Source organism: Heptranchias perlo, chromosome 4 (genome assembly GCF_035084215.1).
Source record: "Heptranchias perlo isolate sHepPer1 chromosome 4, sHepPer1.hap1, whole genome shotgun sequence".
Taxonomy (NCBI): domain Eukaryota; kingdom Metazoa; phylum Chordata; class Chondrichthyes; order Hexanchiformes; family Hexanchidae; genus Heptranchias; species Heptranchias perlo.
In genome coordinates, this window is record NC_090328.1 from 112172670 (window position 1) to 112184733 (window position 12064).

The 12064-nt window shown below is 42.5% G+C and overlaps 1 protein-coding gene across 1 annotated transcript in view; it reads right to left on the reverse strand.

The window, feature by feature from the left end:
* LOC137320664 (ADAMTS-like protein 1) overlaps positions 1-12064 on the reverse strand; it is a 613156-nt gene that overhangs the window by 331022 nt on the left and 270070 nt on the right. Inside the window, exon 6 of the mRNA XM_067982343.1 lies at positions 10265-10391. Coding sequence (XP_067838444.1) covers positions 10265-10391 — 127 coding nt within the window. The remainder of the gene's footprint in view (positions 1-10264; positions 10392-12064) is intronic.

A 12064-nucleotide genomic window follows, 5' to 3' on the forward strand; every position in this document is an offset into this window, starting at 1 on the left:
AAGCTGGGTAATTTGCTGCGAACGATGGTCTGTTTAAGGTTGGGTGGCTGTTTGAAGGCGAGTAGTGGAGGCGTGGGGATGGCCTTAGCGAGGTGTTCGCCGTCATCGATGACACGTTGAAGGCTGCGAAGAACATGGCGTAGTTTCTCCGCTCCAGGGAAGTACTGGACGACGAAGGGTACTCTGTTGGTTGTGTCCCATGTTTGTCTTCTGAGGAGGTCTTTGCGATTTTTCACTGTGGCCCGTCGGAACTGTCGATCGACGAGTCGAGCATCATATCCCGTTCTTACGAGGGCGTCTTTCAGCGTCTGTAGGTGTCCATCGTGTTCCTCCTCGTCTGAGCAGATCCTGTGTATTCGCAGGGCCTGTCCATAGGGGATGGCCTCTTTGACGTGGTTAGGGTGGAAGCTGGAAAAGTGGAGCATCGTGAGGTTGTCCGTGGGCTTGCGGTAGAGTGAGGTGCTGAGGTGCCCGTCTTTGATGGAGATTCGTGTGTCCAAGAATGAAACCGATTCTGAGGAGTAGTCTATGGTGAGTTTGATGGTGGGATGGAACTTGTTGATGTTATTGTGTAGTCTCTTTAGTGATTCTTCGCCGTGGGTCCATAGGAAGAAAATGTCGTCGATGTATCTGGTGTATAGCGTTGGTTGGATGTCCTGTGCAGTGAAGAAGTCGTGCTCGAACTTGTGCATGAAAATGTTGGCGTATTGGGGTGTGAATTTGGTCCCCCTGGCTGTTCCGTGTGTTTGGGCAAAATCGTTGAGCAGAAATTGATAGCCAAGTTCCGCACCCATGAGGACGGCCTCAACCGGGATCTTGGGTTCATGTCACGCTACATGTAACCCCACCAGCGAAAAAAAAAGGTATCTGTTTTTAATACAACTGGTCATTCTCTCTCTCTCTCTCTCTTTGCCTTTCGGGTGTCTCTCTCTCTCTCTCTCTCTGTCATTGTGATCTGACCGCTTGTGTATTCAGTAGTCTTGGATGTAATGTTCCCCTGTCTGAACACCATCCACTCCTTTGATTGCTGTGATTACCTCTCTGCCGAGGTGTGATAACGGGCAGTTGGAAAGATTATCTGTAATCACCAGGCATTGTTCTCTGACTATATATGCTGTGCCTTTATGGAGGGCCTGTTTCCATGTTGTAAACTTCTATGATTCTATAATCCTGCACTCACCTGACAAAGGAGGAAAGCTCCGAAAGCTTGTGATTTCAAATAAAGCTGTTGGACTATAACCTGGTGTTGTAAGACTCCTTACATCTTTCTATCTTCGATGTCTTTATACCTTTTTCGATCTCATTACTAGATTCTTCCCTTGTTGGGCTTCTCACATACTGGGTAAGAAAGGAGTCCTTTGCACACTGTAAAAACTCCATTCCCCTTTACCTACCTCTTCTTGCCAGTTTATTTGGGGGTTGTTGAAATCTCCCATGATTATTATTCAATGTTTTTTTTACTTATTTCATAGATTTGCCTATATGATTGATTATATGGGGAAGTTCTGGATCAGGGCTTGAACCCATAAACTTCTGATGCGGAAGTAAGAATGCCACCCAGTGAACCAAGCTGATATTGTGTCAAGAGATAATGAAAATACTTGTGGTTGATTGAGAAAAAAACCCAGCCTTGTTCATTTGAAACATCCAAAAGTAATCTCAGTGACGCAGCATTAGAGATCTACAGTTGGCCTTGGTGCTCCTACTGTTCTGCAATTATCCCTTCTGGATAGTGCCCATGTGTGGAGGTTGGGTGAAGACAAGATTGAGCTTAGCTGTGATACTCTCCATGATGAATAGTCACACTCACTAGACTCATAAATGAAGAAATGAGACTTGGGTGAGGAATCTAAGGGCTACCAAAACCAATGGAATTGTACCTCAGCCTTTTAAATTAAAAAATCCAATATAAAATTAAGTGAAATTCTTTGAGATCTAATGCTTTGATATGAGGTTTTGAACGAATGTATCAGAGTTGTGAGAAGGCAGAGGAAAAACGCTGACTCAACAACAGATGAAAAACTGCAAAGAATAATGAAGACAACAGACCAAGAGAACCAAACATTTTACATGTTTTTTTCCGTTGATATAAAGCCTGATTGTCTAGAAATATCTGCAAAGTTTTCAGTATTTCTGAATGGTTATTTTGCCAGATTTCTTTATTCAGATGAATAAATGTAAATCATAAAAATAACCCACATTTTCAGCTTTACAATTGTAAAAAACAATGATACTGTACATTTGCTTCAGTTGCATGAACAATCTTGATAAATTAAATGTTCTTTTACACAGCCACTGCAGTGTTAAATTTAAGGATTACAGGTTATTCCCTGTGTATTTTTCAAGGAGTTCGGCCAAATTTTCAAAGGAGTGCTGAGTGTATATAAATGTTTTTGTGGCTGGTTAATCTTGCACAGTTGTCGGGATTCACTGGCAATGATAGATGCTGACAAATTCCATAAATCTAGTCATTCTTTTCCATGTATGGCTATTCCAATAATCATATAAACATTATGATATCATTAATGTTTAAAAACACTTCGTGTTGGGTTGGCACAGTGTGTTGGTGTATTGTGTCACAGGGTGGTAGGTCATGGTTTCATGCCAATGGTTCCCCACGGAGTGAGAACCAAATGTCAAATGTGATGTTGAGGAGGGAGCTCAGTGGTTCAACCATCTTGGTCAGCTTCTTTCACATTTCTTTTCAGCCAGCCTGATTGGCAGTGACAGACTCCTAGCAGTAAAGCTGCTCCTTCCTATTGAGTTGGAAACAGTATGCGGCACAGAGAGGCATAAGGAGGTACAAAGAACAATTTGTGAACCCGCCAAATTATTTTTACTATCCCATAAATCCTCCAAAATCAAACAGCCAACAGAGATAAGTAAAGGGTCAATGAATAAATTAACCAATTGAGCTGTTCAATGTTCCTCCTGAAGGCACTCTCGTGTTGGTGCCCAATCACTGGCTGCCCACCAGTCACTTGCCTAAGTGGCCATTCTTCATGTTTGAACCTAGACAGTGTCAACAGGTGATTTAACCATGGGGAGATCATCACAGCTGAACCTGATGCTCCCTTCTTATCTGATGTCCATATGTGCATTTTCCAGACCAAATATCAGGAACATGAATTTCTGTCTTGAGGTCACAGGCCAGTTGTAATGCCTCCCACCACCATGCCCACGTTACATCAGCCAACTCAGAACAAACTAGAAGTCAAACAAGGGACTTTCTAGTTTGTATGGCTCAGTACCACACTGGGAATTGCAATTACCCACTCAACAATTGGGGCACCTACATTCAACTTTTCAGGAAGGATATCAGTTCTTCCTGCTCCACCTTTCTGAACTTTCAATTGAAACCAATTAAATCTGGTAAGCACACAGAATTAATTGAATGGCAAGAATGGCAAGATCTTATAGCAGCAGTATGCTGTTGGAAGATTGACTGTTTTTTAAATGATTTGATGTGAATAGTTTTATTTGGTTTCTTTCACTTGTGTTATAGAGATATTGCTTTCCATTGGCATTATGTACCTGCAGCTATAACCACATTCACTGTATGCTTTTTATACTATTCAATATATAAATACATCAATATGTCAGTCTAAATTGTAAGTAAAATATCAGATGATCAAAACCACATTTATGTTCTGCGGAGTTGAAATGATCAACAAGTTAAGAAGTTACAAATGTATAAAAATGCCCGTGGTATTCTTGGCATGTCTTTAGGTTGTCATATTTGATCCATCAACACACACAACAAAAGAGAATGGTGAAAAGCTCCATCACACTGCTCAGGAAGCCATCCTGTTGTATACTTATTGTGTACAACAGAACTGGCGTTGAAGCACTGACAGGAACCCAATTTTTAATTTCTAACCTGCCATTTTTTGAACATCAAGTTGTGACTAAAATAAAATCATAAACCTCAATTTTCTCACGAAAGGGCCATGGGGCAGGAGCAATGTTACTTGGGATATTGAAAGCATTAAATGCATATGGAATTGGTCAACTTCAAAAGTACGGCCAAGATTGTTTTGAAGCCATAAGTAAACTGTTGCCAATAAATAAAATCTTTCAGAATAAGGAGAAAGTTAAACATCATTTGTCCCTTCAGAGATAACCTTTGAGGTGCCACAGTATCCAATTTAGTAAAAAGACAAAAGCGCTGCATATGTGTGTGAACTTTACCTACATACTTAATATTATATAAAATATAGGATGCTGGTCAAGAAAGACTTTCATATAACACCTTATCATCTCTTCTCAAAGCAATCTGTATTAGTGAAGGGAGGAACGCTGGCCAGGAAACAGGGAGAATTCCCTACTCTTCTTCAAATAGTGCCATGGGATTTTTAACAATCTCTTAGCTGACCTCCTGAGCTTCCACTTGCATAAACTCATCGAGAATTCTAACCACCCGCATCCTATCCTGCTCTATGTCTCACTCATCTATCACCCCATCCTTGCCCAGCTCTGTCCTTTAGCACATCAATTTCAAAATCCTTGCCTTCATCTTTAAGTCCCTCACAGAATTTCTCCTTATTACCTTTGTAACATCCTCCGCTCTTGCAATTCTGAACTACTGTGCTTTCTCTTGCCTCCTGCTCCATCATTGGCCTTCAGCCATCTTGCCCTCACACTATGGAACTCTCTCCCTAAATCCTTCTTGCCCTGCCATATCTGTTCCTACCTTCATAAGCCTCCTTAAAACCCACCTTTGTGACAGAGTTTCTGGTCATCACCTATAATTTTGCTTCCACATGTCAACCTTGACTCACTGGTAACACTATCGCCTCTGAATCACATGGTCGTGGGTTCAATCCCCACTCCAGGAACTTGAGCACATAGTCTAGACTGACAATTCAGTGCAGTAGTGAGGGAGTGCTACACTATCAGAGGTGCCATTTTTCGGATGAGATGTTAATGCAAAGGTGGATGTAAAAGAAGGCACTATTCCAAAAAGAGCAGGGGAGTGCTCCATGGTGTCCTGGCCAATATTTACCCCTCAACCAACATCACTAAAACAGATTATCTGGTCAAATAACTATACATCAAAAGTACTTCATTGGCTGTGAAGTGCTTTGGGACATCTAAGGTCATGATAGGCATTATGTACAATGCAAGCTTTTTCTTTCCCAGGGTTTTGATAAGATAAATTGTGATTGGAGCAGGTGTGCTTCTCCATGACCCATAAGGAGTGCTTCACCCTCCCCTTCTGCGAACTCGACCCCCCCCGATCGCAGGGCCTCCTCCCGTGGGACAGCCCGGCAGCTGATCCCGACAGCTGATCCCGACACTTACATGCTGTAGGGGCGGCCTCTGGGCTATGTGATTTTCCGGCGTTTTCCACTGACCTCTCAGCCAGAACGGGTTGGAAGTCTGTGGGCCGGATTTAAGTGAGGCCCGGGAGTTTCTAACTCACAATGGGGCATTTAATGTGAGTCACACGATGCTATGTATCTTCAGAACTAATATCACTCTCATGCTTATTCATCTATTGTCTTCATCATTCATGAATGTCGTTCTTTAAAGGTTGAAAAATAATCTCATTCATGAATGTCGTTCTTTAAAGGTTGAAAAATAATCCTGCGAAGAAACTGAAAACCAACACTGGAAAACAATTGAAACAAGTTTCAGTGATCAATATGAACACTGACTGACATTATGAGAATAAAAATGCCTGGCAGAGGTTTGCAGCAGTATTGAATCTCTGTTCTAATGTTGAAAACAGCTTCAGCTTTTCCCTTGTAACTTCTTATATCATAAGACTGCTTCAATTTTATTACTAGTTAGCCAGCCATCTATTCTCAGATGAGGGGTTCCAATGACACTGTGAACTGGGAGATTTTGTTAGTCTCAACCCATCCCTGCCAAATGATATTTTGTATATGCTCCCTTCCAGTTTAATTTTACTTTACAATTGTTTACACAAGGTAAAGATGAATTAACTCAGATAACCAGTTAGTTATGGGGCACTGTAGGGAAATTCAACATTGTTTTGCCTATTTTTTGGGTGAAAAATCAATTATAGTGGGAGGAATTTTGGGTCATGATCTCCTGCATTTTATCTCCCAGAAGTACGCCGGTTTGCCAAATTGGAAGTTGGCAACTTCTAAGTGTGCAGGGCCCCACTTGAAACAGGCGTTGGGCAGCCTGCTAATGTAAATTTGGGTCCTAACGCTGGTTGTAGGACCCTGATTGAAATCTGTTTCCAAATGGGCAGAGCTTGCACCACATGTTCTCCGTCAGGAGTGCTCCTCCAAGTTCCACAAAAATATTGCGGGCTGATGCCCCCCTTCACTTCTCTCACTTCTCCCCGCCTCCCCCCCACCACCCCGAAGACTTACCTACCACCGACTGGGTGTTGCATCCGGCTGCAATTGGTCAGGCCCCAATGGGCGAGCTGCATCGGTACACCTGATTGGCATTCACAGCTCATCTGTTTAATTCTAATGAGATACGAAACCCAATTACCATCGGGCCCGAGGATTTGGAGTTTAAAATGTCGAGATTCCCAATCACTGGGCGAACCACAGTTGCAACATTTTTGGAGCATGTGCTTAGTGGATAAATGCAGGGTATGATACTGAGCCACACAAAACAGAAAGCTCACTGGGTGGTAATAGAGGTGACATAGTTGGTCTAAAAGTCCCCAGGCAAAGGATGACATTAAACCAGATAGAGTCCGCATTATGGTCGGAATTCAATGTTTCCCTGTTGGAAAGTGCACATTTGTGGACAACAGGTGAGGATATCATTGAGCCTAGCTGTGATGCCTGCCATGGTAAAATAGCTTGGTAGCACTCATTCATGAAGAATGGCCACTTGGGTGAGAATTCTGAGGGTTGCCAACATCCATGGACCCTGTACCCCAGCACCTTCAGGAGAGGAGAGATGAAGGGAGAAAATTATAGAAATAAAAGAACAAAGGCACAGCGTCAGGGACAGACATATTACTATCTGCTGGTGGACTGAAACACAATTACTGAGATATTTTTAGGTATAGTCATAGGTTTAGGATATTCCAAATTTCTTCAACAGTTTGTTTACTCTGTTCATAAATTACTATTAATGAAAAATAATTCAATTTTCTCCCTATAAACTTCCATAGGTAGGTTAAATTTGTATATGATCTAAATTAAGTGCTGAGCCAACTAAGGTAGCTACTGCAGGTATTATTTGACTCAGGAAGACATGAGAAATAGGTTTACTGTTAAATTGTTCTGTGTCAGGATATAATCTAGAGTGAAAGCAGCTGGACATCGAGCAGATAACAATGTCTGTATGTGTATAAAAACAAATCACCAATGTCAGTGAGTTGTTCAGTGTTCCTTGAATGTAAGAGGCCTTCAATTAGAATCATAGAATGGTTACAGCACGGAAGGAGGCCATTTGGCCCATAGAGTCCGTGTCGGCTCTCTACAAGAACAGTCCAGCTAGTCCCACTCCCCCGCCCTATCCCCGTAGCCCTGCAATTTTGCTCCCTTCAAGTACTTAACAAATTCCTTTTTGAAAGCCATGATTGAACCTGCCTCCACCACCCCCTTAGGCAGTGCATTCCTGATCACAACCACTCGCTGTGTAAAAAGGTTTTTCCCTCATGTCGCCTTTGGTTCTTTTTCTATGTCCTCTGGTTCTTGACTCGTCCACCAATGGGAACAGTTTCTCTCTATCTACTCTGTCTGGACCCTTCTAATGAACACCTCTATCAAATCTCCTCTCAACCTTCTCTGTTCCAAGGAGAACAACTCCAGATTCTTCAGTCTATCCACGTAACTGAAGTCCCTCATCCCTGGAATCATTCTAGTAAATCTCTTCTGCACCCTCTGTAAGGCCTTCACATCTTTCCTAATGTGTGGTGCCCAGAACTGGACACAATACTCCAGTTGTGGCTGAACCAGTGTTTTATAAAAGGTTCATCATAACTTCCTTACTTTTGTACTCAACGCCTCTATTTATAAAGCCCAGGATCCTGTATGCTTTTTTAACCGCTTCCTCAACCTGCCCTGCCACCTTCAGCAATTTGTGTATATATACCCCCAGATCTCTCTTTTCCTGCACCCCTGCACCCCTTTTAGAATTGTACCCTTTAGTTTATATTGCCAAAATGTATCACTTCACACTTTTCTGCATTAAATTTCATCTGCCACGTGTCCGCCCATGCCACCAGCCTGTCTATATCCTCTTGAAGTCTATCATTATCCTCCTTACTGTTTACTACACTTCCAAGTTTTGTGTTATCTGCAAATTTGGAAATTGTGCCCTGTACACCCAAGTCCAAGTCATTACTATATATCAAGAAAAATAGTGGTCCCAGCACCGACCCCTGGGGAACACTACTGTATACCTCCCTCTAGTCCGAAAAACAACCGTTCACCACTACTCTCTGTTTCCTGTAACTTAGCCAATTTTGTATCCATGCTGCCACTGCCCCTTTTATTTCACGGGCTTCAACTTTGCTGACAAGCCTATTACGCGGCACTTTATCAAACTTTTGGAAATCCATATAAACTACATCAACCACATTGCCCTTATCAAACCTCTCTGTTACCTCATCAAAAAACACAATCAAATTAGTTAAACACGATTTGCCTTTAACAAATCCATGCTGACTTTCCTTAATTAATCCACACTTGTCCAAGTGACTGTTAATTCTGTACTGGATTAACGTTTCTAAAAGTTTCCCTACTACTGAGGTTAAACTGATTGGCCTGTAGTTGCTGGGTTTATCCTTACACCCTTTTCTGAACAAGGGTGTAACATTTGCAATTTTCCAGTCCTCTGGCATCACCCCTATATCTAAGGATGATTGGATGATTATGGCCAGTACCTCCGCAATTTCCAACCTTACTTCCCTCAGCAACCTAGGATGCATCCCATTTGGACCAGATGACTTATCTACTTTAAGTACAGCTAGTACCTCCTCTTTATCAATTTTGAGTCCATCCAGTATCTCAACTACCTCCCATTTTACTGTGACTTTGGCATTATCTTCTTCCTTGGTAAAGACAGATGCAAAGTACTCATTTAGTACCTCAGCCATGCCATCTGACTCCAAGCACAGATCTCCTTTTTTGGTCCCTAATCAGTCCCACCCCTCCTCTTACTACCTGTTTACTATTTACATGCCTATAGAAGACTTTTGGATTCCTTTTATGTGAGCACAAATGGTTTTTAGTGGTCTTTCATGTTAGGAAATGTCAGATACTTACCATCACTGATGAGACCTCTGGTTTGTAATTTGAGGGTGCAGTTACATTACAAGTTTAGTGTTGGTGCCAAGTTGTTTCTGGAGTTAAGGCCTGGCCTGCCTCTGGAGAGGACCGGCCTGAAACTTACAGCTCCAAGGAGTCTCACTCTGATTCGTTTCGATGTCAGATTGGGCCCTGACTCCAAATTTAGGCAGGATTTACTCTACAATTGCAGTGCCAGCTTGGCTCAGTCAGAAGCACTCTGACCTCTGAAGTAGAAGGTCATGGGTTCAAGCCCCACTCATGAGACTTCAGCATTTATTTCAGGCTGACATTTCAGAGCAATATTTAGGCAATGCTGCATTGCTGGAGGTGCCATCTTTCAGATGAGAGGTTAAGCTGAGGCCCTGTCTGTCCTTTCAGATGGATGTAAAAGATCCTATGGCACTACTCCAATTTACAGAAGAGCACAGGGAGTTTTGTGATGTCCTGGCCAACATTTATCCTTCAACCAACACCACTAAAACAGATTATCTGGCTATTTATCTCACTGCTGTTTCTGGAACTTTGCTGTGCACACATTGACTTCTGCATTTGCTTATTTAACAACCTTGACCACACTTTAAAAATAATCCACTCGTATGAAGTACTTTGTCAATGGTTCTAAATAAATGTGTTCTTTCTTACAGCTGTCGCACCCTGAGACAAAACCACTCTGCAAACTTGATCTCTACCTTTGAGTCAAACTAGAAATTGCAACCAACGATCAAAAATACTGAAGAAGCTCATTCAGAGTAGACAAGTTTGAAAGCCAACTGAGACTAGATTCAACTTCTGGGTTGGAAGTTGGGTGTTTTATCACTAAACTTATTGGACTCTTCCAGGAGATCTTTTTGTTGAAGTTATCATGAACCTGGTGAACAAGGTACCATTCTCTGCTGAGAAGATGCTTTTCTACTGTCTATTATATCCTGGAAAGCAGAAGCCCATTCCAACAGCAGTGAACAGATATTATTTGATTCCAAGTATGCAGGGAGATAATTTTTCGAGCAATCCCAGGGAATGCTTACATTTGTTTGATGACACTTGAGATTTGTATTGTCCTCGTACAAGTCTGCATGTGGAACCGTTCCCGCTGCAGACGCCACAGTTATCTTCCTTGGCACTGCTTCCTAGCTGGTGATCACAGCCAACAACCTGCCAAAAACAACATTGTGTGGGAGAGTGTTAGTGCAGTTTGATTACATGCTCCGTCTGTACTGCAAAATGCAGTCAAATTACCGATACTTAACCCAACATGACATCTCAGCAACAACACAAGATATGTGCACATCTCAAACTAATGGCTAAGCATTTCCCACAAATGGATAAAACATTGAACTTTACATAACATGAAAGTAACTTGTAATCAGGAGCACTATATTTATTCTTAATGCCAAATAAATATTGTCCTTGGCAGAGATCAGCAACAATGACAATATTTCATTACGAGACTGGTCCAATGGGTAAGTGTGGTGGTGATGCCCTGCATGCTGACATCAATATCAGGATTAAGTGGACGAATTCAGTCAATTGCCCTTTTCTAAATGAAGCATTGTCACTTTTACTTGAACAGAATGTCCAACGTACAATATCCAAAACATATAGTGTGATGTGAACTTTATTTTAACAATGAAAAGCCCAGAAAAAACTGTGGAATGATTGGAAGGCAGGGAGAAAGTTACTAGTGGGCCAGAAAGAGTTATCAGGCAGGGTATGGTTAGATAGTCACACTCAGGAGGTGATTTTATTTCTACCTGTCCAGCGGAAACTGAACGGTAGGGGAATTAAAATTTACCAGGTCACCTACCCGCCATGTAGCCACCGTCAACGATTATAACCTGCTTAACCAAGCAGACAACAAGGACACCTACCCAAAGCCAACAGGATCCTCTTTAACGTATGCATGTTGGGTCTCGATATCGTCAATTTTAACTCGGCAGCCTGAGCGGGAAACGGCAGTCAGTTTCTCGCCAGCCCAACCCAGCGGTAAAGGGGATCAGGTCAGAAAAGGCCCATAAAGGTACGATTACATTTGTTTTTACTTTCCTTGTGGAGCTAGAAGGATCAGAAGTGCTCCTCCGAGCCCCACAAGGAAAGCTTAAGCCTCCCCGCCGTGAACTTGCAGCCCCCACCCCCCAGATCATGGAACCACAAGAGACAGCCCACCTGCTGATTCTGCCACTTACTTGCTATCAGCGGATTGGCATTCCGGGCCGTGTCATTTTCTGCTACTTCTGCCAATTTCCCACCTGGAAAGGGTGAGAAGTTGGTCGATGGGATTTAAATGAGGCCCGGAAGTTAAAATATCCAAGGCCTCATTTCTCGAGCAGCAGGTGAGGTGAATTTCTAATTCGCACTACTGCTCACCCACCTAACACTGGCCTGGAGTTAATATAGATATTGGGGTAGAAATTGGATGTTGTTGTGCCCGTGTTATAGATGTAAAACAGACGCAATGAGGGTCCCCAATTCCAATGACCAACGTCATGTGCCCCAAGGACGCCTGAAAAACATCCAGCTTGATATTGGGTTGGGCCATTTTTCAGGCGTTTGGGGAAGTCGTCTAAAACATTAGTTAGGCCCCTTACATATGCTAATGAGGAGCCTAATGCTTGTTTTATAACCACATTGGAAAACAGGACTGACCTGAGCAGAGCAGGTGTTGGGCTTCCTTTCCTAGCTGGAATGGTAAATTGCTCCTTCTCCTCAGGTACTGTCTCTCTCCTTTCCAAAACTATAGCCATTACATCCCTACTCACAAGATCCATCCTTGATCCCTCTGTCCTCATTAACCATTAGCTCATCTTCAACCTTCCTTTCCTATCCAA